This window comes from Cololabis saira, chromosome 6, assembly GCF_033807715.1.
Source record: "Cololabis saira isolate AMF1-May2022 chromosome 6, fColSai1.1, whole genome shotgun sequence".
Lineage (NCBI taxonomy): Eukaryota > Metazoa > Chordata > Actinopteri > Beloniformes > Belonidae > Cololabis > Cololabis saira.
Window position 1 is genome coordinate 34869295 of NC_084592.1, and position 24488 is coordinate 34893782.

Genomic DNA, 24488 nt, shown 5'->3' on the forward strand with positions numbered 1-24488 from the left:
GGGTCACCTCGTCTTCACAATAACAGTTCGATTCCCGCCGGGAACGCTGTGGGCGCTGAAGTGCGTGTTAGTTCCCCCATGACTTCAGTGCCCACACCATGGGTGGGGTTGGTGAAGGGCCTTTCTGTGTGGAGTTTGCATGTTCTCCCCATGTTCCCTTGGGTAGCAATGTGAGCTACCCTCACAAAAACATGCACACAGTCCTGGGCTATACATGCCCTCTCTGGCCAGCCGGGGCGCCAGATGGGGTGGGGAGGATCTGGCCGGAATAACTTGATCCTTCCATGCGCTACGTCCGGCCGGAGAAGAGGGGAAGAGGGGAGCAATGCCCAGGACTGTCACTTAGGTAGAGCACTGGGTGATAAAATGCACTGGGTGATAAAATGGCGAAAAAAATCAGGAAACGAAAAAAAAAAAGAAGAATTGTATGGATAGACTGAAACTGACAACGAAACAGTAAGGAAATTAAATATACTGCTTTTGGTGGGAATGGCTTTGGGATTTGCGGACGTATTGTGTGCTGGCTGTGAAATGTGAATTATGGCTTTCGGTTTGTTCTGAGATTGGCATGAAGTGGTCGGCCCAGAAACGATTATGTTTGGTATCATCTGAAAGTGGAGCTTTATAGTTTCATATGATACCCACTACGTTGGAGTGGAGAAAATGGATCTTGCGTTCTGTTGCATTCTGTTGCGTTCTGTTGCATTTTGTTGCGGGTGTAGCTCATGTTGGGGGCGCCCTCAGTGTTGCATATGAATTTTTAAATTGTTGTAAATCAAATACAAAACATATTTGGAGTTTTGACATATTGGCTTTAGGGCTTCTCGTTTGAGAAAAAGTTGAAAGAAAATACCCTGACAGTAGTTGAGTAACTTTTTAACACATGAACTGGTACTGGTGCATACAGCTGCTGCCGTCGGGGGGAAGTCAAGGAGTTGCTGAATCCAGGCAGTGGTGTCTATAATTATATAAATTTCTATCATAGTGTTTTCCACTGTGCAAACTAAAAAATGTTTAGACCAGAATAAAAGTTCATTTGTTTTCTTTGGTTTATCACGATTTGCTCAGGCATGTGAACATTCACAATTTTTCTGAGACTGGAAATGTATGCTGTGAGGTCTTAGCTATCCACTGAGACCAAGATTATGCATATTGTCCATATAATTGTGAAGATATTGTTGATTTAATTTGGATAGGCCTGTTCAGGCCAAATTCACCTCCAAAATCCCTAGGGGTGAACAGGTTAAAACCGTGGATAAAAAAACATGATTACTCAGGACTTCCATCTTTATTGTAAGGTTTTGGAAGAATTGTGTTCTTCCCCACTCTCAGTGTTGCCAGGTTTGTATAGTAGACCAAAACTAGGGATGCCCGAAACCAATTTTTTTCACACGGAGTACGAGTACGAGTATTTTAATTTATGTACTCGCCGATACCGAGTACCGATCCGATACTTCTACTACAAAAATAACAAGGCTAAAAATGCAATGAAAAATGCAATGAATTGGAAGACAGGTTTTATTTGCAACAGAAATTCAATTTTAAACAAAACTCAGGTTTTCCTCCGCGCTATCTCGTCGCAGGTACATCAACTGCGCATGTGCGGTGCTTCACCTGAAGCCGTCCGTGTGAAACAACATAAACAATCAAATAGAATTTAAAAAACAGGCTAAATGAAATGATGTTACACACTCTTCTACAGTAGGTGGCGGTATGCACCTTAAAGTTGGTTGCAATCCGCCAATAAAACAGAGAAGAAGAAGAACAACATAAACAATCCCATTCTTACAGTCCGGTTAGCCGGCGTGGTGCGTGGTGGTGGGAGGAGAGTGGTGCCCATGGGTGAGACTGGCAGCGCTGTTTCAGGCAAGACCATGACAATTAATGCAAGAGGGATGTCAGCAGTGTGGGCATATTTCAAAATAAGGGACGACGACAAAAGCAAGACAGGAATGCGGGCTGTCGGCCCGGCTAACCGGCTAACGCGGCTAACCGGAATGTAACAATGGGATTGTTTATGTTGCACTGTGAGTTACGTGGGGTGTTTAATAAAGTTCCCTGTGAGTATGGGTAATACTCAACCGTCCAGTTTGTATAATTAAGGAAGATAGAATTTACTGAAACATGGAACAGCTGGCTGAGCAGCGGCGGCTCGGCGGCTGCTCCGCCTCCAGGCTGCACTCACCCGGGGAGCCGCGGTCCACATCTCCCCCTAGAGTCACTAACCAGTAACTACAACAACAATGAAGTGGTATCGGTGTGTGGTATCGGAGAATTTTTGCGAGTACGAGTATATGAGAGCAGTATCGGCCCCGATACCGATACTGGTATCGGCATCGGGGCATCCCTAACCAAAACATTAAAAATTAAATTAGATAAAATTGAAAAAAATAATGAAAATGACCCCAATCATGTTTTCATGTTTTCATAAACAAAATCCTTTACATCTGACAGTTATTTCATTCTTGGGGGTTAAAATGGAAGGATTAGACTTCACCTCATCGTAGTGGATTCTGAAGTCAGCTTTCTTAGCTCGAAGGTCCCACTGTACAATGGTTCCATTTTCAAACCCTACAAGCAACTGAGGAGAGAAAAGGAGAAAAAAGAAAAAAGAAATGGTATAAGGCAAAACAGTCTGCACACTGTCCAACCATACAAAAGCCTAAGGCTACGTTCACAGGATTCATGCTCATATCTGATTTTTTTTAATCAAAATTGGTTTCTTTGCATGATCATTCACATTATAATTTTTTCTTTTTCAAATATTATATTTATACAATTTCAGTTATAGAAACAGTGTACATACAAATAGGGTAAACAGAAATTAACACAAATTAATTAAAATGCTAATGAAATACCCACCCCCTCCCCCAAATAGAAACAAAAATAGTATAAAATGTTCTCAGGTCTTGAAAGATGGAACATTTTCATTTTTCCACAGAGTTAAGATGTTTCTTTTTGTAATAGTCATGCTATATTGTATTGTATTTTGCTGAAGATGAGTTAGAGTTGAGAGGTGTCTGGACCCACCCAGTATAGGAGTGTATGGTTCTGGATTGATATCACAGCCATGAAACGTGGAGAGGCTCTGCTGCTCATTTTGGAGAAATTGGAGAAATTGGAGAAACAGCGGGATAAAGGGAGTGTAGTTTAGTGCAGGAATAGTGGAATCTATCGGTTACTTTGAATTGAATAAGTTGATGTTTATAGTTTATCAAACAGCTGTGGATGGCGGGAATGTAGGTATCCCATCATCGTCACTGATTGTAATGCCAAGATTTTCCTCCCAGGCTTCCTTTAGGTGTGGAGTAGGAGCAGGCTCATAAGCTGTACAAATTTCAACAAAAAGAGATAAGTCTCCTCAAATTGGGGCCCTGATTTCATCTTTCATCACACTGAAGTGTGAATGTTACATAGCCCTAAAGGGACACACATGCGCAGGGGAAAACATGACATCACATAGTATGTGGTGTTTGCAGAAATAAATATGATGCTTCACATGTTTGTCTAGCAAGTTGAAAGTACTTGCATACATCCCAAGTTGCAAAAACACATTTTTGGGGGACAATACTACGTAGCCTAAGACTCAAAGCCATACTCAAAGATACTGGGATGCTTGGAGCTGCATAACATCAACAGGGTACTGAGAGCTTTAAGAACTCATTGGACTGCCAACAACAACACTACAGGCCAACTCAAAGCAAATTGGATAAGTTATCATCAACTGGAACATATATACCAAGAAGATATTTTGTCCCCACTGCTGTTTTGCGTGGACCTGAACCCTTTCAGCCACTTCATCACAAAGACTGGCTATGGGTCCTGGTTCTGAAGTGGGGCAATTATCAGTCACATCCTCTACAATGATGACAATCAAGTTGGGGCACAGTCCTATGTGAACATGGGAAGCCTGGATTTCAACTTTGAGGCATAGCTCTTAGGACTAACTCTGAGATCAGCCCCGATTTTAAGACCACGTTGTCTTAACGTTGACACATTGAAACAAAAGAAATTAAGGAATGACTCCAAAGCCCAGCAGGCTTTGCAATTTATTGCCCTTAGGTAGTGTGAAAGTGACTCGCGGACCATGCATTGTTCAGTGACCCCGATTTACAGCAGGGCCCCTCTGCTGACGTGAAGAGCCCTCCACTGGTTGTTACATAGCAGATATCCAGAACCAAGATATCCACAACCACCAGGACACCGTCGACTACCTCCAGAACAGCTCAAAGTAAGAGGCTTGTGTCTGGGCAGAGTTAGTTTAAAGCAATTAGCATTGAGTGTGGTTGCTGTTGTTTTGTTTTGTTTATAAGGCTACTGTGTACACAGTCTCCCAAGCGGAATGATGGTTGTTACGTTTGTGTTATAATAGTATTAGGGGCGCGTGTAGGTGGACCCATATGACATGTTCCCTCACTACTGAAGCGTTTCGTGCTCCTGTTACCCCGTTAAAAGCTTAGAGGAAGTGTAATGGATTTTGCTCCGCTCACTGGCTCCTGAGTAGGAAACAGCAGAACGATAAAGGTACCGGTGGTAAGAGATCCCGCAGTTTTCCTTCCCTCCTTACTAAACCACACAGACAAGTTAGTATCCCGGCCATCATGCCTCCAATACTTCCAGTTACCACTGGGCAGAAGAAACCTCCCCCTGCAGTTTTGAAAAGCGTGCAAAGTCACCACGTGACTTCGTCCATGTAACGTGACATCCGCCATTTTCCTTTTGATCCACGTTACATGACATTGCCCTGATATACACACACACACACACACTGACACACACACACATGCACTGACACACACGTACATAATCAGAAGTTTGTGTTTAATGTTTAGTTAGTTGTTGTTTACGTGTAGTTTAGGCATTGGAATTTATCCTAAGTGTTGTTTGATTATCTTTTAACACTTGTGTAAACAAATTCTGATTCATTTAAATGAGAGAAGTTGTTTTTGTTTATTTTGCCCATATTTGTTACATTTGCTGGTTGCAAAGGCCTGTGCTCAGACTCCTTCCTTCACTGTTACTCTATAGCGCCAGCCCTGGCAACAGGCTGGCACACATACAGTAGAATAACAGCTACATTGAGACTGATTGTGCTGTTTATTTTGCCCATATTTGTTACATTTGCTGGTTGCAAAGGCCTGTGCTCAGACTCCTTCCTTCACTGTTACTCTATAGCGCCAGCCCTGGCAACAGGCTGGCACACATACAGTAGAATAACAGCTACATTGAGACTGATTGTGCTGTTTCGTTATTATTTCCTGATAAGTCAGGTGGTGCCCTGTTTTGATTTAATTATTTTGATCATTCATTTTGATAAGTCATCTTCATTATTAATAACTATCGTAAGACAATTATTAATAACTCTCTAATACCTGAACCAGCAATCTTTTGCACAACAAAGGTGTAAGCCAAGAATGAGCGAAACATCGACTTACTGATCTACCTCATCAGGATACATTTTCATGAATGGAATTAAAGAGGGGACAATTATCACAAAATTATCACAACCAGAGGGCAACATATCAGATGTTCAAGACAGCTACAATTACCTTGTAGTCAGCCTGTAGTCACTTGTACAGTACTTGAAAAGAGTAAAGCAGATCCTGATGACCCAGCTGATTGAAAAGAAGAAAGTCTGTGCCATCAACACATATGCCCTGCCAGCAATCAGGTACCGCACTGGTATAGTTAACTGACCACCGGAAGAGATGGAAGGCACTGATTTCAAGACAAGGAAACTCCTCATGACCTATTGAAGACTTCATCCCAAATCCAACGCAATGACACTACATGAAGCAGAAGGAGGAAGGTTGGGGATTAGTAAGCATCAAAGCACCCATCCAGGATGAAACACCAAAGATACAGAGACACATTTGTAAGATGGCCCCTGGCAAAGAACTGGTAGATGAATGTCTCAGGCAGCAGAAATCCTGCTGAGGAGGAAGAGGAGGGAAAGAAAGAACCATCACGGCGAGAAAAGCCAGTTGTGACAGGGTGGAGGGTTGGGCGTGGTCTGCGGGGGAGTAGCGCACAAGTGGCGCGGGTTGGATCAGCTTATTGGGCACATGTGTGTCCAATCAATCTCTCCTCCCTGCCTGTGTATTTAAGTAGTGGGATGATTGTCCTGGAGGTGTTCGTGAGGGTGATGACACGGAGCTGCCGGAGACTCGGACACGACGGCTGTGCGTGTATGTGTGTACGTGTCTGGTGACGAATAAAGTCGACCATTTCTCCACTAAACCACGTGTCCTCATTCCTGTCTGGTGACCCCGGTAGCACGAGTTGGCTACACCAGTATACGGCATATACCGTTGACAGATCATATTGGTGGCTGACACTGAAAAGTCCAAACAGTGGCTGCATAAGGCTGGTCTTAATGACAGCACAGATAAATGAATCCCAGCAGCAAAAGAACAGGCCTTGAGCACAATAGGGATAGAGACCAGACTAGACACACTAGACAAGACCCCAGCTGCAGACTTCGGTCTGGAGACAATCCAGCACATAATAGTGGGATGTTAAATGCATACATGGAAGTCCAAACAGTGTAATCAGCTGGAATAGTTGACAGGAACATCTGTATGCATTTGTCTGTATGAGTATGCATTGAAAGTCTCAAAGTCGAGGCAGGAGATAACTCTAAGAGTGGCGGAGAATAAAAGAGCTAAGATCCTGTGGGACTATCAGGTCCAGATTGATAAAGTAATGATAGTTAAAGGGGACCTATTAGTAAAAACACGTTTTTTCTTGCTTTAACATATATAAAGTGGTCTCCCCTCAGCCTGCGAAGCCAGAGAAGGAGGAAAGCAACAAAATTCTGCAGTGTCTGTACAGCCGCCCGGATGAGCCATCCAGTGTCCTGTGACTTCTACGAGCCGTTTAGATTCTGCTCCTGTCGTGACGTCACGACAGGAGCGATGCGTGAAACCACGCCCACAACTAACTCCGCCGGCCGGAGCTTCCGCCATTTTTTCGTAGCGGTGTATCGTGTCATTTGCGTCAGGCAGCCAATCAGCACATTCCTCATTATCATAGCCTCCCGCCCACTCAGAATCCCACATAGAGAAGGAGGTTATAAACTGGGAAGATAAAGACCTGGCTCAGAGGCTGAATGTCTAATTTATTTAGCAAAAACAATCAAAAGTTTGTTTTTAAGACATTCAAGGCCTGTTTAAAATAGGTATTAGATGCCATAATAGGTCCCCTTTAACCAACCAGACATAGTGGTGGTTGACAGTACTAGAAGAAATCAGTGGTGATAGACAGATAGTGGGAAATACAGGACAACAGTCCTCTGAGGTTAATAATGAATAATGGGAGGGCAGACAAAAAAACAGGAGTCACAAACAGGTGAATTGCCAAAACAAATCAAATGAAACTTTACAGGAAAACGTATACAATACAAAATGTATCTGAAAAATAATAATGAGACACAGGGATGATATACACATGCAGATAGTGAAAACAGAAAATTGGTGAGGAATAATCAACAAGACAAAGGTTTGAATCCAAGCAAACACAAGAAGCGCAACTCACTAAACTGCATAAACACACACACACACACCAATGTTTGCACTAACTGTAAAAAGCTGACTGAAGTGAAGAATGACCGGGGTAATTAAAATGCAAAAAAAGAAAAAATGAAATGTACGAATGGAAACTGAAAACTATGGTAGATATGTTCAATTTGGATAGTCTTTTTTCCTTCTCAGATGAAAACTAATTTAAAGCAAAAGGCGCAAATACATCAAAGACCCAACATACAATTTCTCACCTAAATGTGAAGTTAACACTGTCAAAAGGTCCTTTTTTCTGGGGCAGGTGCCCAGTATTGATCAGCTATGCCCCACAAAAATCTCATAGTAGTTTAGTTCTGGCGTAGAAATTCTCCACAATGTCAACCAGTGCAGCTGAACTTGAAATTACAGCTGACCTTGAATTTACAGCTAAATTGAGCACTAAATTGTCCTGGGACTATGGCACACGGTGTATGACAGTTTTCAGGGTTTTTGCACAAAATGCACCATAGCACTCCAGTGTGCTGGCACATAGTGCATAACTTAAGCAACCCCAGGAATGTAACAGATCAAGGGAAACATTTGGTGAACAGGAACCTCCAAGGAGACTAAGACTGTGGAAGTAATGCTTCAATTAGATAAGATAGGAAAATCTTACTTAATGAGGTAAATGGATCATAATAATTACAAAAAAAGTCTGGCTCCAATCCCGAAGGATGTAAGTAGTTTTTAGTTGTAATTACAGTTAATAAGTGTGGCTCTTTCAAAGTACTGTGTAGGTGATGCTAATACATCTGTTGGATCAGAATGGGAGGATAAATATTCACTTGACGATGAGGAAAGAATCACAGCTTCACTTGGTAGAAATTATGCTTTTGTCCGTAATCCAATCAGGTACAAATTGTTTTTTTTAAATGTTTCTTTTTCTTCAACCAGTGCCGAATGAGATCTTTCCAGAAGTTTGTAGGTGGCATACCATCTGGTGCATCAGGTTAGGCAACATATGTACTGTGCCGCCCTCGATATATGTTCAGAATATAACTTGGCAGTAAGATAAACACCTTCCGTTCATCAAAACTCTGAAGACAGTGATGAGTTTGTCCACAGGTTTATTGACTTTAAAAGGGTAAAACTGAAACAGAAAGAATTATATTTTAAAAATATACTTCTTGTACAGTACATATTTTTAAATGCTTTTTAACATACTGTAAATATGCTTTTATCAGAAATCAAATTGCTTCCTTTTTGACTCACTCATGAATTATCTATTTATTGCTTATTTATTCATTTTATCTATCAATAAAGAAAACCGCTTGAGTTTAAATGTGTGGTCACTCATACCATTTCACACTGTAACTGAAATTCAATGATTAACTAACCATATTACGTACAAAATATGCATGGAGATTATAACGTCCTTAAATTTCCCAAAACAACTTTTAACCAACAAATATCGCACTATAATTGAACATAAAGACATAAGATACCATTACATACCGACGATGCTTCGTATGGCATGAGATGTAAGCAGATGTCTGCAGATAGAAACATGCAGCCGGAGTAACTTTTTGCTGCCATGTGCTTTCACTTCCTGGTTGATGTGTGACATCACTACCTACGCCCCGTCTCCTGTCTCTTAAAGGGGCCATAACTTAACTGATAAAACAATGAATTTGCTCACAAAAAACTAACAGAAATATGATAACAGAACACTCCCCGTCTGGCGGGATTAAACCGCCACTACCAAACAGTCCATAGAAGTTATTAAGGCTTCATCTCAGGAGCTAGGAGCAAGACTGTCTCAGTAACAGGCCGCAAAAATAGTTTAGTCCCCTCTTTCCTGGAAACCTTGATCTCCACCTTGCGTACTCTGCAGTCTTTGCTGGGGAAGACTTGAGTAATCAGTCCCAAAGGCCATTCATTTCTTTTTAGTTGGTTGTCTTTGAGAAGCACGATGCTTCCAGGCTGAAGGTCGGGCTGAGGAACCTGCCACTTCCTACGTGGTTGAAGTGTAGAAAGATATTGTTTTTTCCACCTGTCCCAGAAGGTTTGAGCTAGATGCTGGACTTGGCGCCACTGTTGTTTGTGGAGGTCTTTGACCCAGTCACCAACTGGGGCAGAGGACAGACTCACTTTCTGAGTGAGTAGGGTTGCTGGTGTCAATATGAATGAGTCGTCTGGATCAGTTGACACTGGTACGAGAGGTCTGGCATTGATGATAGCGACCACCTCTGCCATCAGTGTGGAGAGTGCTTCATGAGTTAGCTTTGATATCCCAAGCTGCAGGAACATTGAGTCCAAGATTTTCCTTGCAACTCCAATCATCCTTTCCCATGAACCACCCATGTGAGAGGCATGGGGAGCATTGAATATCCACTTGCAGCCTTGGTCCAACAAAAACTTCTCGACAGAGATGTTGTCAATATTGGAAGGAATCTTGAGCTCCTTGCATGCACTGACGAAGTTGGTTCCTCGATCAGAGCGTATGAGTTTCACTGGGCCCCTGATGGCAAGAAAACGCCTGAGGGCGTTAATGAAGCTCGACGTATCTAGAGACTCGATGACTTCTATGTGGACAGCTCTTACGCTCATACAGGTGAATAACACTGCCCATCGTTTGCTCTGAGCAAAACCTCCCCTAGTCCGGCGTGAGGACACAGTCCATGGGCCAAAAACATCCAGGCCAACGTTCGTGAATGGAGGTTCGGTTGAAAGGCGGTCTGCTGGAAGATCAGCCATCTTTTGTGTCTGAGGTGTGCCTCGAAGTTTGCGGCATGTGACGCAGCTGTAAATAACACTGCTCACTCGCCTTTTGCCACCGACAATCCAGAAGCCAGCAGCTCGCAAGGCACCTTCGGTGAAAAGTCGTCCCTGATGTTGCGTTTTCTGGTGGTAATACCTGACCAGAAGGGTTGCTATATGGTGCTTGCCAGGGATGATGATGGGGGTTTTCTCCTCTGACTGGAGTTCTGCTTCTCTGATACGACCCCCGACTCTTAAGAGGCCATCAGCATCCATGAAGGGATCTAGGGCTTTGAGAGGACTGTCCTTGAGGAGATTTTCTCCCTTTCTTAAACAGGCATACTCTTCAGCGTATGTCTCCTCTTGCACAGCACGGATGATGGTTCCTTTGGCCCTTAAGAGTTCCTCGACTGAAATTGCTGTGTGGCAGTGATGCCAGCCTTTACAGCCACTGACTTCATTTGCAGTATTCTTCTGGAAGAGACGAGCAATATGAGTGAGGCGAGCAATGGCATGCGTTAATGACTTCCAGCTAGAAACCTTGGAGAAGCGCTGAGACCCTAGTTGTTTGCTCGACATGGTCGTTTTCATTGTGGAGACCTGAGGGCGGATCTCTGCATCCAAAGAGGGGTTCACCAGCTCGAAGCTGCATTCCTCATGATGGGTTTGCTGAGGGTGTTTCAGGAATGGTGGTCCGCAAAGCCAGCTAGTGCCTGAGAGATGAGCAGCAGTGACAGACCTTGTGGCAATGTCTGCAGGATTTACCTCTGTCGGCACATAGTGCCATTGTTCGGGATGAGAGAAGCTCCTTATCCGTAGCACTCGATTACTGACATAGACGTAGAAACGTCTAACCTCATTGCTGATGTAGCCTAATACTACTTTGCTGTCACTGTAAAAGACAGTGTCATCCAACCTCATGTCGATTTCAGAAGAAATGAGTTCAGCAAGCTCCACTGCCAACACCGCAGCACAAAGCTCAAGTCTTGGGACTGTATGCTCAGGGAGGGGAGTGAGCTTAGCCTTGCCCATGACAAACCCTACATGGATGGCTCCGCTGCTGTCTGTCAGTTTGAGGTAGGCAACGGCCGCAATTGCCTTTGTAGATGCGTCGCAAAAGACAATTAGCTCTCTACGTGACACCTCTGTAGGAGAGATGTCTGTGTAGGGTCTTGGAATCCGGAGACTCGCTAGATCTTTCAATGAGGATCGCCATTTGAACCACATTTCTTCCTTCTCTTGAGGGAGGGGTGAATCCCAATCACCATTGTCCTGTGTAAGCTCTCGCAGGATTGCTTTTCCTTGTATGGTCACTGGGGAGACGAATCCGAGGGGATCATAGATGCTGTTCACAGTCGATAGGATGCCTCGACGAGTGAAAGGCTTGTTCTCATCAGAAATTTTAAAGGTAAAAGCATCTGACATAAGGTCCCAGTTGAGACCCAGACTACGCTGCATGGGAAGTGCGTCAGAGCCGAAGTCCAGGTCTTTGAATTCATTAGCATGGTCCTGGGATGGGAAGGCTTCCATGACTTCTCTTTTGTTTGAGGCAATTTTGTGTAGACGCAAGTTGGAGTCTGACAACACGTCTTGCGTCCTCTTGAGCAGGTCCACCGCGGCTTCAACGGTAGGGAGAGACTTCAAGCCGTCGTCCACGTAGAAGTCGCGGTTTACAAACTGTTTGACATCGGGCTCTGCATCACGTACAGACTGCCTTAGACAGTATATGGCTACTGCCGGGGAGGGACAATTCCCAAAAACATGAACCCTCATGCGGTATTCCACAATGTCTTTAAGTGGGTTGTTGTCCCTAAACCACAAAAACCTCAGGAAATTGCGGTCTTCTTCTCTCACGAGGAAGCAGTGGTACATCTGCTGGATGTCTGCCGTTATGGCCACAGCTTGCCTGCGGAATCTGATCAAAACCCCAAGGAGGGTATTGTTAAGGTCGGGTCCGGTTAACAGAACGTTGTTAAGTGACACTCCGTTGTGCTGGGCGCTGGAGTCGAACACTACACGGATGTTCCCTGGTTTTCTTGGATGATATACGCCGAAGGATGGCAAATACCATCGTTCTTCGTCTCTCTTAAGTGGAGGTGCCACTTCAGCATGATTGTTCTGGAACACCTTCTCCATGAAAGCGAAAAAGTGCTCCTTCATCACTGGCTTCCTCTCTAGACTGCGTCTCAGAGATGACAGTCGATTCAAGGCCTGGACTTTGTTGTCTGGGAGACGAGGTCTTGGAGTTTTGAACGGCAATGGAGCTATCCAGCTGTTGCTCTCGTCCTTCTTTAAACTTTGTTCCATTATTTGCAGGAATGAGATATCGTCGATGGATGGAGCCACTTTGTTGTCATCCTTGGTCTGCTGAAACACTGTGCAGCCTACATCCTCGACCTTTTCACTACGATTTTGCTTCTCTGTAGAGTATGCTCTTGGCTGATCAGGACATTGGAAATTGTTGTAATTCTCCTTCACACGGAAGACGTTTGGGCATGGCTCAAAGATGGAGGGGCGCTTTTGTTCTGTAGCGCTAGTATAGAATGTATTCACTGTGATAGGCTTGTGAACACCTCCCAAGCACACATTTCCAACTATCACCCATCCCAGATCAAGTTTCTGGGCATAGGGAGCATCACGTGGGCCATTGATCTGCTTGCGCACCTTATGGATGGAAATGATGTCTCGCCCGAGGAGAAGCATGATGGGAGCACTCGGATCGAGCTCTGGGATAAGGTGAGCCACTGGTTGGAGGTGGCGATGGTTGGATGCAGCACTGGGCGTAGGAATTTCCATTCTGTTGTTGGGGATGTCGTTGCATTCCAAGACACTTGGTAAGGGGAGACTAACTTTTCCATCCATCGATTCAATTTGGAATCCTGAAGCTCTTCTCCCTGTACTCTCCATCACTCCAGAGCAGGTCCGGAGAGAATATGAAGAGGTGGGACCCTGAACATTGAAGGCATCGAAGAACTTGGAACGAGCTAGAGATTTATTACTATGCTCGTCGATGATTGCATAGACCTTCATAGCTCTATGGCGCTGGCCTACAGGGTGGATGTTAACGAGGCAAATCTTGGAGCACGATTTGTTACTCTGATCACCACCGCAGACCTTGGTGCAGCTAGTAGAGACTTCTGACGATGGATTAGAGTCTTGCTCCCCGCCGTTATCCGTAGAGGGGAACGGCTCTCGGGTCCATGGTGCTGGTCCAGGATGGAGGGCAGAGATATGTCTCTCACTCTTACACTCGAAGCATGTTGTTGTGTCTTTGCAGTCCTTAGCCATGTGTCGTGTGGATGTGCAACATTTAAAGCAAATCCCATTTTCCTTCAGGAATGCTTTACGTTCCTCTAAAGGCTTTTCGCGGAAAGCCCGGCACTTCCGGAGTGGATGAGGCTTTTTATGGATTGGGCACTGTCTCTCGGAATCGTTAGCTCTAAAATCACGTCCGTCAGAGGCAAGAAGAGCTGGAGGAAGCACATCTGTCTTGTGCACCGAGATTTCCCTTTGTCTACTTGGTTTCCATGTAGTCTTGTCTCCTTTTGAAGGGGCATCCGCTTGGCCAGTTAACTTGAAGCTTGGATCGTTTCGTGTTATAGCTTGTTGCTTGACGAAGTTGACGAAAAATCTAAAGGGAGGGAATGAGACTTGGTACTGCAGTTTGTAGTTAGATCCTAGACAAAGCCACTTCTCCTGTAGGTTGAAAGGCAACTTTTGGACTAAAGGGTTTATTCCCCGTGCCGTGTCTAGGTATTGAAGGGCTGGGAGATCTCCATCTTCCTTTGCAGCTTCCAGTTCCATAAGGAGATCGCTTAACTCGTGAAGTTTCAAATAATCCCTGTTGGAGATTTTTGGAAAGCTATTGATACGTTGGAAAAGAGCATCTTCAATCACTTCAGGAGCCCCATAAAACGTATCCAGTCTATCCCATATCATTTGGAGTCCTCTATCTGGGAAATTAACGTGGACGGCTCTGATCCTTTTAGCGTGCTCAGCTGAATCTTTCCCCAGCCACTTGACCAACAAGTCCATTTCCTCACTGCACGTCAAATCTAGACCTTTGACCGTATTGCTGAAGGACCGCTTCCACGCTTTGTAGCTGTATGGTTGGTCGTTGAATTGGATCAAGCCTGTCGTGACTAGCTCCCGTCGAGCCAAATATCTGACAAAGTCAGTCATGTTTGCTTCGTCTTGGTGAGCATGTTGAGGTGTGTAGCTGGGCATGGAGGAAAGAGGAGGACCATAGTTTGCTCCCTGTGTGTGACCATCATTTTGCGTACTACTTGAGTAGTGACGATTATCTGGAGTCAACTGCAGCTGCTGAGCTGTTACCGTTAGGTTTGGTGTTGCAGAGGAAAGGTCAGCGTCGGCTTGACTACGCTCTGTTTTGAAGTGTGAGGTACGGATAGGGTGTGCTGATGCTGGCTCTGCCTGTAGCTGTCTATTCTCATCTTGAGATGGCTGATGCAGTGCTGGTGCGAACTGTACTCTGTTTTTCTCTTCGGCATGTTTAGCGACATATTCTTTGGTACGCTCCATAGGGTCAAGAGGGGTAGCAGATATGCAGTCTGAATAAACCTTGGAGCTACTTCCATCACTATCGTCGACAGCTGCCTCTAAGACTTCTGCTTCGGCCACAGCTGCGGCTGTTTCTTGCTCTAACGATAACATGTCCATAGTTGCTTCTAGTTGTGCTTTTTCTACTTTTAAGGCCATTTCTTTCTTTGCATAAGGTAGCCTTGCCTTGGCTGCTTCTGCTTTCGCACGAGCCATGGCGGCGGCAGCCCCTGTGGAAGAAGCCTTCGACCTTTTTGAAGAACGTGAGGCGTGGGATCTGGTCCGTAATGAGCCTTCTTTAGATTCCATTTTCTGTTTCCAGCATAAACTGCGTTATCTTCTGCGCTGAAGCCGTCGTTTTACTGTGCCGCCCTCGATATATGTTCAGAATATAACTTGGCAGTAAGATAAACACCTTCCGTTCATCAAAACTCTGAAGACAGTGATGAGTTTGTCCACAGGTTTATTGACTTTAAAAGGGTAAAACTGAAACAGAAAGAATTATATTTTAAAAATATACTTCTTGTACAGTACATATTTTTAAATGCTTTTTAACATACTGTAAATATGCTTTTATCAGAAATCAAATTGCTTCCTTTTTGACTCACTCATGAATTATCTATTTATTGCTTATTTATTCATTTTATCTATCAATAAAGAAAACCGCTTGAGTTTAAATGTGTGGTCACTCATACCATTTCACACTGTAACTGAAATTCAATGATTAACTAACCATATTACGTACAAAATATGCATGGAGATTATAACGTCCTTAAATTTCCCAAAACAACTTTTAACCAACAAATATCGCACTATAATTGAACATAAAGACATAAGATACCATTACATACCGACGATGCTTCGTATGGCATGAGATGTAAGCAGATGTCTGCAGATAGAAACATGCAGCCGGAGTAACTTTTTGCTGCCATGTGCTTTCACTTCCTGGTTGATGTGTGACATCACTACCTACGCCCCGTCTCCTGTCTCTTAAAGGGGCCATAACTTAACTGATAAAACAATGAATTTGCTCACAAAAAACTAACAGAAATATGATAACAGAACGTGTACTCTTAATTCTAATAGCAGTGTTACTGCAGTTTGTGAAAAGATGCTGTAAACTTATGTTTCACTTTTTTGTTTTGACAGCTTGTCAAATCTGAAGTCATACAGTGGCAGAAAAATCCATTTAGAAAATCAATATGTAAAAACTTCCACACCAACCTCCACCTGACACTTCTGCCGCCAACTTGACTAAGCTTGAGTCAGAAAAACAGAACTTTTAAAACTCACAGATCTAGTATCTCACTCCTTTATTTCATGCAATGTACTGAAAAGAAAGGGAGTAATAAGAAAATGAGAGAAGCAATAAGAGATAAGTGATCAAAAAACTGTTTTTCACAGAGGTGTAACTATGAGCAGAGCAGTGGACCAAAAAAGCAGGTTTCATTCTGCAGTTTTTCAAGATAAGAGATTGTGTTAACAGAGAACTGGGTTTTTCTTCTTATCTGTCTGCTCACCTTTCCTTCATCCTTTGGACTGTCACTCAGATGCACTACAGGTCCTGGGTGTGTTTTAGTTGATCTGTAATGAGAAAACATGGATGAGATAAGTGGCAAGAAGTCAACTGTAAAGCTGTAAAATACTATTGTGCAGAAAGAATATGCAAAGGGATTTTCTCAATATGCAACTAACGTTTCTGCTAAACGTATCAATATTTATAGTTACTCTGTGAAAGAAAAAAATGACACCCTGACTGCTTTCACACTGCAGTCAGCATAAGTCAAGAGCAGTCACTGCCTTGCAGTATGTTTACACTTTAAAGGTGTTTTTGTTACAAATTAACTTTCCAACAATAACTTTCTTGAAATGATTTTAAATCTGTTGGTTGGTTCCCAATCTGGATTAATTTGAACTGTCAATAATTGGTGTACAAAGACACACTTTGGAAATCCATCCATTCACCTATTGTTTTGTCAACATGTCTTTTTAGACAGACACAAATTGAACCTGTCAAAAGTGTCTATGCACTAGTTCCTGCTACTTATTGTGTCAAGGACACAAGCGCAGATTCACAATGTGAAAATAATAACAGAACTTTGCACTTTGAGGCAACACTTGCATCATGTCTCATTGCAGCATGGCTGTACACAGAGGCAAATGTTCTGATGAAAATGATGTTGAGACAGAGGGATACAATATAGCTACAGTAACAAAGTAGATAACATAAAATAAGTATGTGCAGATAAGACAGTATTTAAATAAGTGCAGACAACATTCAAGTGCTTAGGTAGTTCAAGGGTCCGGTCCAAGGGAGAATGCAGTTCATGACAAGGTCATATAGGCAGGTGTGGACCCCAAGATCAACTTGTAAGCAAAATGGAACTTGTGTTTAATTTAAGCTGCCACAGGTAGCTAGTGAAGCTCAGTGATCAGAGGTGTGATGTCACATTCTGGTGCTTTTGTAGGTTTGATTGCACAAGCTGGAAGGACAGCTAAGAGGGCACAGCAGTAATCAAGGTGGGATATAACCATGGCCTGGACCAGGAGTTGAGTTACATAGTGAGTCAGATATGGTCTCATTTATTGAATGTTTCTTGAATGTCGCTGCCTTTCCCCCGGTGGGAGAAATTATGACATTAGCAACAGGGAACTGTTGGCAGTTAAACGGGACCTATTATGAAAAACACGTTTTTTCTTGCTTTAACATGTATAAAGTGGTCTCCCCTCAGCCTGCCAACTCAGAGAAGGAGGAAAGCAACCAAATTCTGCACTGTCTGTACAGCTGCCCGGATGAGGCTTGTGATGTGGCTTCTACGAGCCGGGAGTGTGAGGCCCGCATGCTCACAGTTTTTTACCCAGTTCAACTTCACCTTCTCTGACTGTCGAGGGTCCTGCAATGTTAAGGCCGATGCCCTTTCCCCCCAGTTTAAGAGGACGGATGATCCTGTGGACAAACCTGAGTCCATCCTTCCTACGTCTTGCCTTGTTGCCACATTGACCTGGGACATAAATGAGAGGGTGAGACCAGCCACAGAAGGCCAGCCGGGTTCCAGCTCCTGCCCACCCAACTGTCTTTTCGTCCTTCCAGCTTTGAGGTCAGATGTGTTACTATGGGCCCAATCCTCCAAGCTCTACTGCGACCCTGGTGTTCTATGGACATGGCATGCCATTCTCAACGTTTCTGGTGGTCCACCTTGCAGGAAGACGTCCAGGAATTCGTCCAAGCCTGTCCAATCTGCAATCAACACAAATCCTCCCGCCGGCCTCCTGTTGGGCTGCTTCAACCATTTCCTGTTCCTCATCGCCCATGGTCCCACATATCTTTGGACTTTGTTACTGGTCTACCCACCTCTGATGGCCACACTGTCATCCTGACCATCGTGGACCGCTTCTGCAAAATCGTCCACTTTGTACCTCTACTCAAGCTCCCTTGGATGGCTAAAGAGACTGCCTGGTTGGTCCTGCTCCATGCATTGCGCCTGCACGGCCTTCCTGTTGATGTGGTGTTGGACCACAGTTTTCGTCTGTGTTTTGGAGGGAGTTCTGCAATCTGCTGGGTGCCGCCACCAGTCATCCCGATTCCCCCCTTGAGAGCAATGGACAAAGAACTGGAGAAAGGTATATGGTGCATGGCCTCCCAGAACTCCTCATCCTGGTCGTTACAACTACTGTGGGTTGAATATGCACACAACTCCCTTGTCTACTTACCTCCTCAGATAAGCCTGCAGCTGGATTCCACCACACTTGTGCCCACATCTTTTGCCAGGAATCTTGGTGTCATTTTAGACAACCAGCTGACCTTTAAGGAGCATGTTTCCTTGGTTTCCCGGTCTTGCCGGTTCACTCTCTACAACATCAGGAAAATCAGACCCTGCCTGACAGAACTTACAACACAGCTTTTGGTTCAGGCTCTGGTCATGTCACACATTGACTACTGTAATTCCTTGTTGGTCGGCCTTCCTGCGTGCTCAGTTAAACCTCTACAGATGATCCAGAATGCAGCAGAGCATCTGGTTTTCAATCAACCCAAGAGAGCTCATGTCATTCCGCTGCTAATTTCTCTGCACTGGCTTCCATTTTCAGCACGCATCAAGTTTAAAGCTCTGCTTCTGGCTTACCAAACAATTACCCAAACGTCTCGTCAATACCTTCACTACTTGATTCAGAGCTACACTCCCTCTCGACAGCTCCGCTGAGCCAGTTAAAGACGCCTGGTTCTTCCACCACCACGTGGCGTGAAATCAGTAGCCAGACTCTTCTCCTCCATTGTTCCCCGATGGTGGAATGACCTACCAAACTCTGTACGATCTGCAGGGTCTGTACCCACTTTTAAGAGCAAGCTAAAGACTCAGCTCTTTAAGGAGCACTTCAGCATCTAGTAAGATGCATGCACTTACGTCAAGATGGTGTCTTCTTAGACGTAGCTTTCTCATTTATAGAAAAAAAAAAATTGCTATTCTGGCACTGGCGTGATAGCACCTGTGTCCAACTGGACTCTCAGCAGTCAGACCAGCACTTATCCAGCTGTACCCTCCCAAGGATGGTCCATTGTTTGAACAAGTGGCCACAAAAATGACAAGGTTTCCAAGAAGCAAGACCCAGCCAAAAAAATGCTCATCCCGATGTTCATCCATCTTCGTTTTTAAAATGAATTATGCCTGTCCGACGGCGATAAATCTTGCTGATGTATAAATAATACGTCATTCTACACGCCCACCCAGATTAAGTTATGTTTCGCGGATAACACATCCCGACTCGCCTTCATATGAGGTGACAATTAACACACCTTGCATTTATATTAACCAATACGCATTAAAAACACGTTCATCATCCAGCGATGATAGCGGAATCAAATCTTAAAATGCCTTATGTTTAAGTCTGATATTTGTAACATTGTATACTCACAATTCTATGGCCTTATTCCACATTATGACGTATCCAGACAAAATAAAGGACTCGATGTTGACAATGTGTGTGTTTCCACGCTCCGTCCCCACATAAAGCCATTTACTCTGAAAGGGCAGGTGGCAAAATGTGATCCTGGAAAAAAAGCAGCAAAAAAAAGTGTTAGAACATAAAAAGCCTGAAACTGATTTCTACTCTTATTGTGTAAAGGAAGAATACGGATGAGTTCCTACACATTATCTCTAAACAGTTCTTTCTTGAATATTCTATGGACATGGATTTTATGGACATGGATCTATATCTTTTACAGACTAAATATTCTGACATTTGCTTGTAAAGTTGTTTTGTTCTGAGCATTGTCTAGTTTAATTGTGTGTACATATGGGGTGAACCAAATCGCAGTACAAATAAACCAGTTTTTTGGTTCATTTGCTGTCTGAGGGTGCAGTGGACTTTTGGTCTAAACAAGTTCACCAGTATCAGTACCCCACAATAAGGAAAATTGAACTGCTAATATTGACAATGTTTGGATCTACACCTGTGAGTCTAGCTTTCCTCATGTTGTTGTGCTACCGTTCATGTACTCATGTGAACTCTGAACTTATGAAGGCTCATGGACATTTTGTGAATGTGTATTTGACTTTAAAACCGGCTCAACCCGAAATCAGCTTTAATGTGCCTCCTAAAATGGCCGCCTTGAAAAACTCCAAGGACCAGCGTGCCTTGGGGGGGAGCGGCGCCTGAAGCGTGGCGTGTCCAATCACTGGCCTCGCGCTGGATACGTCACGCAGCGCGCGGAGGACAAATCTACGCTTCTCCCACAGCTTCTTCCTCTTCCTCTCAACCTTGCATCTGAGCAGTTGGTCCGCTCTTGGCTCCGTGCCAAAGGGACGTTGGACCAGGCCGACCCCCCGCATCGGGACTGGCCCCCGGGGGATCCGCATGCTCGGATGCAAAAGAAACAATATTTACCTGTTTGAAAAGCCAGGGAAAATCAGGATGCCGATTTTTAATACAACAAATAGCGGAAAAACACAGACAATTCTCGAGATTTCGTCTTCTTCTTCTGGTGCACTGTCGTTGATACAGCGCCTCCACAGTGGCGCAATGTTGTAACTGCAGTCAAAATAACATCTATCCAGTCTGCCTGCCAGAAAATAACAATTTTCATGACGACGTTTGAATCCCTTCCTATCTACCCACAATGCCTTTGCGATCGACCAGTCGATCGCGATCGACGTAATGGGCACCCCTTGTCTAAAGCCTCTGTTGTTTATTGAGTAGAAATGCATCCTAGACTGGAGGGCAAAAGTCTATCCAGTTGGCCATTTCAGTTGGGTTTGCTCTAGGCCCAGGAATTTCAACAAGATGAGAGAGGGGATGCTTAGAAAGACCTCACCAAGAAGCAAAGTACTGTATATGTATTGCTCCCTTCTTCTACATTAAAATACTTGTGATAATATCTGTGAGAAGAACTCTTTGATGAGTTCTATGCTGAGTGGGAGATGATGATTATGAGATTGTATTGCCTGACATGATTTACCACCTTGGATATGATATTAAACCAAGGGAAACAGATGCCATCAAATCTACTCTGCTCCTTTGTGATTGCTAGCTCTCATCCTCCCAGAGAGGAGATATTGTCAGGCTGCATCAATGCATTGTAGATGTAATCACTTCCCTGCAGGAACACAAATTCATCATATAACAATACAACAACCCTCTCCTGTGTGACATTGTGGATTCATGGTGTTAAAGACTTCTTGAATAGAAGTGAAAATTGGTTCTGAATACAGCATGAAATCCATGCTGGAGATGGGAGTAAGAGAAGAGCCCCACAGTGCTTGAGCTAACAACATAGTTTTACTGCTCAAAAATGACTTTTCTGTGTAGGCTAAAGAAACAAGAAGGATTTTTCACAGCAGTTTACTATTTGCTTTTTTGAAGTCTGATGTTGAATTTAAAAAGCAAGATATTGTTTCCTTATTTCCACACAAATCATTTTGATAAAGAACTATGCTGTATACATTGCCTATTATTATAGTATATAAAAACTATATTGATTTGATCCCAGGCTGCTTAAGCAATTATTATGTTAATGCCTTGTTGTGTCATCGTCACTACAGAATTAGAAATTAGCAATCAGTAAGTTAATTTTGTCAATGACAAGTATTTGGAAGTGATCACTAGGCTCCGGCCAAACAATCACCACCCAGCAAGCGAAGGAATTAGAAGGTAAATGAGACAGCAGACAATTCAGAAAAGATTTTAGGGGCTTGAGGAGATGACAACATACAAATGGGCACAAATGCCATTCAAGCTTCTGAGGATTAAGGTGTATTTTGTCTTTAACAACATGTATATATTGGTACACCAAACTCTAAAAACCACTTTTGAAAAAAACTTTTTCATTTAACCTTTATAGATTAAAGAAATCCATCAATTTTCTTTGCTGCTTCATCTTGTCCAGGGTTACATGGAGCTGGAGCCTATTACAGCTCCCATTGGGCAACTGGAACACCACTAATAGCTCAACAAACATACTATAACATACAGCAGAGGATGGTTGGAATATGTCAACGTGATTTCTGAAAGAAGAAAATCTGTTTGTAAAAGATATGTTAATTCACATGTTGTGGCAGGGTGCAGGATTGGGGCAGGGTCTGCAGGGGAGAGAGGGAGTGCGGGGGAGTGGCGCACAGGTGACGCGGCTGGAACAGCTGACGGTACACAGGTGTGTCTAATCACTCTCTGTGTATTTCAGTAGTGTGCAGGCTCTGGAGACGGGAGAGGACGGAAGCAGAGCGGAGCGGAGGTGCAGCTCTGCTGAAGGTGCTGATGCACGTGTGCCTCTGAAAAGAGACGGAAAAAAGTTTGGGGTGGAAAAAATAAAAGATTTTCTACCCAGATCCCGGTGTCTGCTGTCCTGTGTGACCCCGTGGCAGCGAGACGTGCTACACATGTCTATCCCTCATGGCTGCTTGATAATGTATCAATCGGTAAACTCAGCTTTGATAAAGTTCCTCCAAACAGCCTCAGATATGTACAATATGCACACTCTAGCAAGGAACTGATTTTTTAAGAGAATGTCTCTTACTAATATTAACAAGCTTATTCATAAATAGTCCATGAAATTATTAGAATTTTCACACAGTAGGCTACAGTAAATCTGTAGTAGTAACCTGGGTTCCTGTGCTGATTACCTTTGTGTTACCAGTTGATTATAGACAAGAAATCTTGGAGAAAGATAAATATCTTATTTTCAAAAGAATAACTTGGGTCAAAAAGAAAGATGTGCTTCAATTCTAGGCAATTAGAATGGGCACAAAGACTTAGCCCTTTGACCAGCATCTGAAAACTTGGATGAGGATCAAGTTCCCTGGCTAGCAAATGCCCTAGATCAGAGGTTTTCAACTAGTTTTGTCCCAGGGACCACCATCATAACCAAGAAGCAACTCGGGGACCCCTGCGTTTGTTTTATTTTGCACTTTGCTTTTAAATAGGAGTGGGCCTATTTTTATTTGCTTTTGCTATAAAAAAAAAAAACAGTAAATGAAAAATGTCCAATAGGAAGCCAAGAGAGTTTATAATATTACAAAGTTCACTCTCACACCGTGTCCTAACTGCATGCGACGCGAGCGAGCGTCAGCAACAAAAACAATGCCATTGCAATTGCTTTATTTTTCATTGCACTGTCCAAACTGGCCGCGAGCGACGCGGCGCGCCATTTTGAGCTGAACATTTGTCGGACGCCCTGCTTCTATTTTCTTCCTGTCGCTCGCGTTGAAAGCCAGTTGGAAGCGCTGTAGGAAACAGTCACGGATGAGGAACGGCTGATCCAGTTGAAATGAGGTTTTTGTAGTGAAATGAGGAGGTATCATAGAGATAACTTCATCCATGACTGTTTCCTACAGCGCTTTCAACCGGCTTTCAATGCGAGCGACAGGAAGAAAATAGAAGAACATTTAAATATTACAATATCAAGCTTGTTTTCTGTTTAGAAAGTACAAACGTAGGAAGATAACAAGTACTCACCCATCTTTTACTTGTCTCTTTACTCTTTTAGGAGTTTTTTTAGGAGTTTCTTTCAGGAGCGCACGGGCGGGTAGTGCGGCGAGAATGGGCTGATTTATGGTTCCGCGTAAAATCAACGGCGTAGCCTACGCACACCGTATGGTGAGCGTTGCTGCGTACCCTACGCCGTAGGCTCTGCGTGGGTGTAACGCAGAACCATAAATCAGCCTTAAAAAGCGAGTTTCAGCTGTCAATCAAAATAACGTGGGGGGGGGGCCCATAACGCTTTCAGTGTGGACTGAGAGCGTCCGATGTCACGCAGTGCGACGCGATAGGTGGACGCTCGCGTGCAGTTAAGACAGGCTGTCACTCATTTGATATCATTTGGATGGATAGATTATTCACAAAAATGAATAGTGAATGGAAAATAAATTGAGTCTAAAGAATAAATATATATATTTAGGGCCCGAGCACTGAAAGTGCGAGGACCCTATTGTATCTGTGATGTTTATTAGGGCCCGAGCACTGAAAGTGCGAGGACCCTATTGTATCTGTGATGTTTATTATTATTAGGGCCCGAGCACTGAAAGTGCGAGGACCCTATTGTATCTGTGATGTTTATTATTAGGGCCCGAGCACTGAAAGTGCGAGGACCCTATTGTATCTGTGATGTTTATTATTATTATTATTATTATTATTATTATTATTATTATTCTCGCCGTAAATAAATTGCCTTTTTGGAGGCCT

At 43.6% G+C, this 24488-nt stretch overlaps 1 protein-coding gene across 1 annotated transcript in view; it reads right to left on the reverse strand.

The window, feature by feature from the left end:
* Positions 1-24488, reverse strand: part of stxbp5l (syntaxin binding protein 5L) — a gene marked incomplete at its 5' end in the record, with an annotated part of 221406 nt that overhangs the window by 61125 nt on the left and 135793 nt on the right. Inside the window, 3 exons of the mRNA XM_061722943.1 lie at positions 2498-2581; positions 16340-16403; positions 19728-19862. Of these exons, the coding sequence (XP_061578927.1) occupies positions 2498-2581; positions 16340-16403; positions 19728-19862 (283 nt within the window). The remainder of the gene's footprint in view (positions 1-2497; positions 2582-16339; positions 16404-19727; positions 19863-24488) is intronic.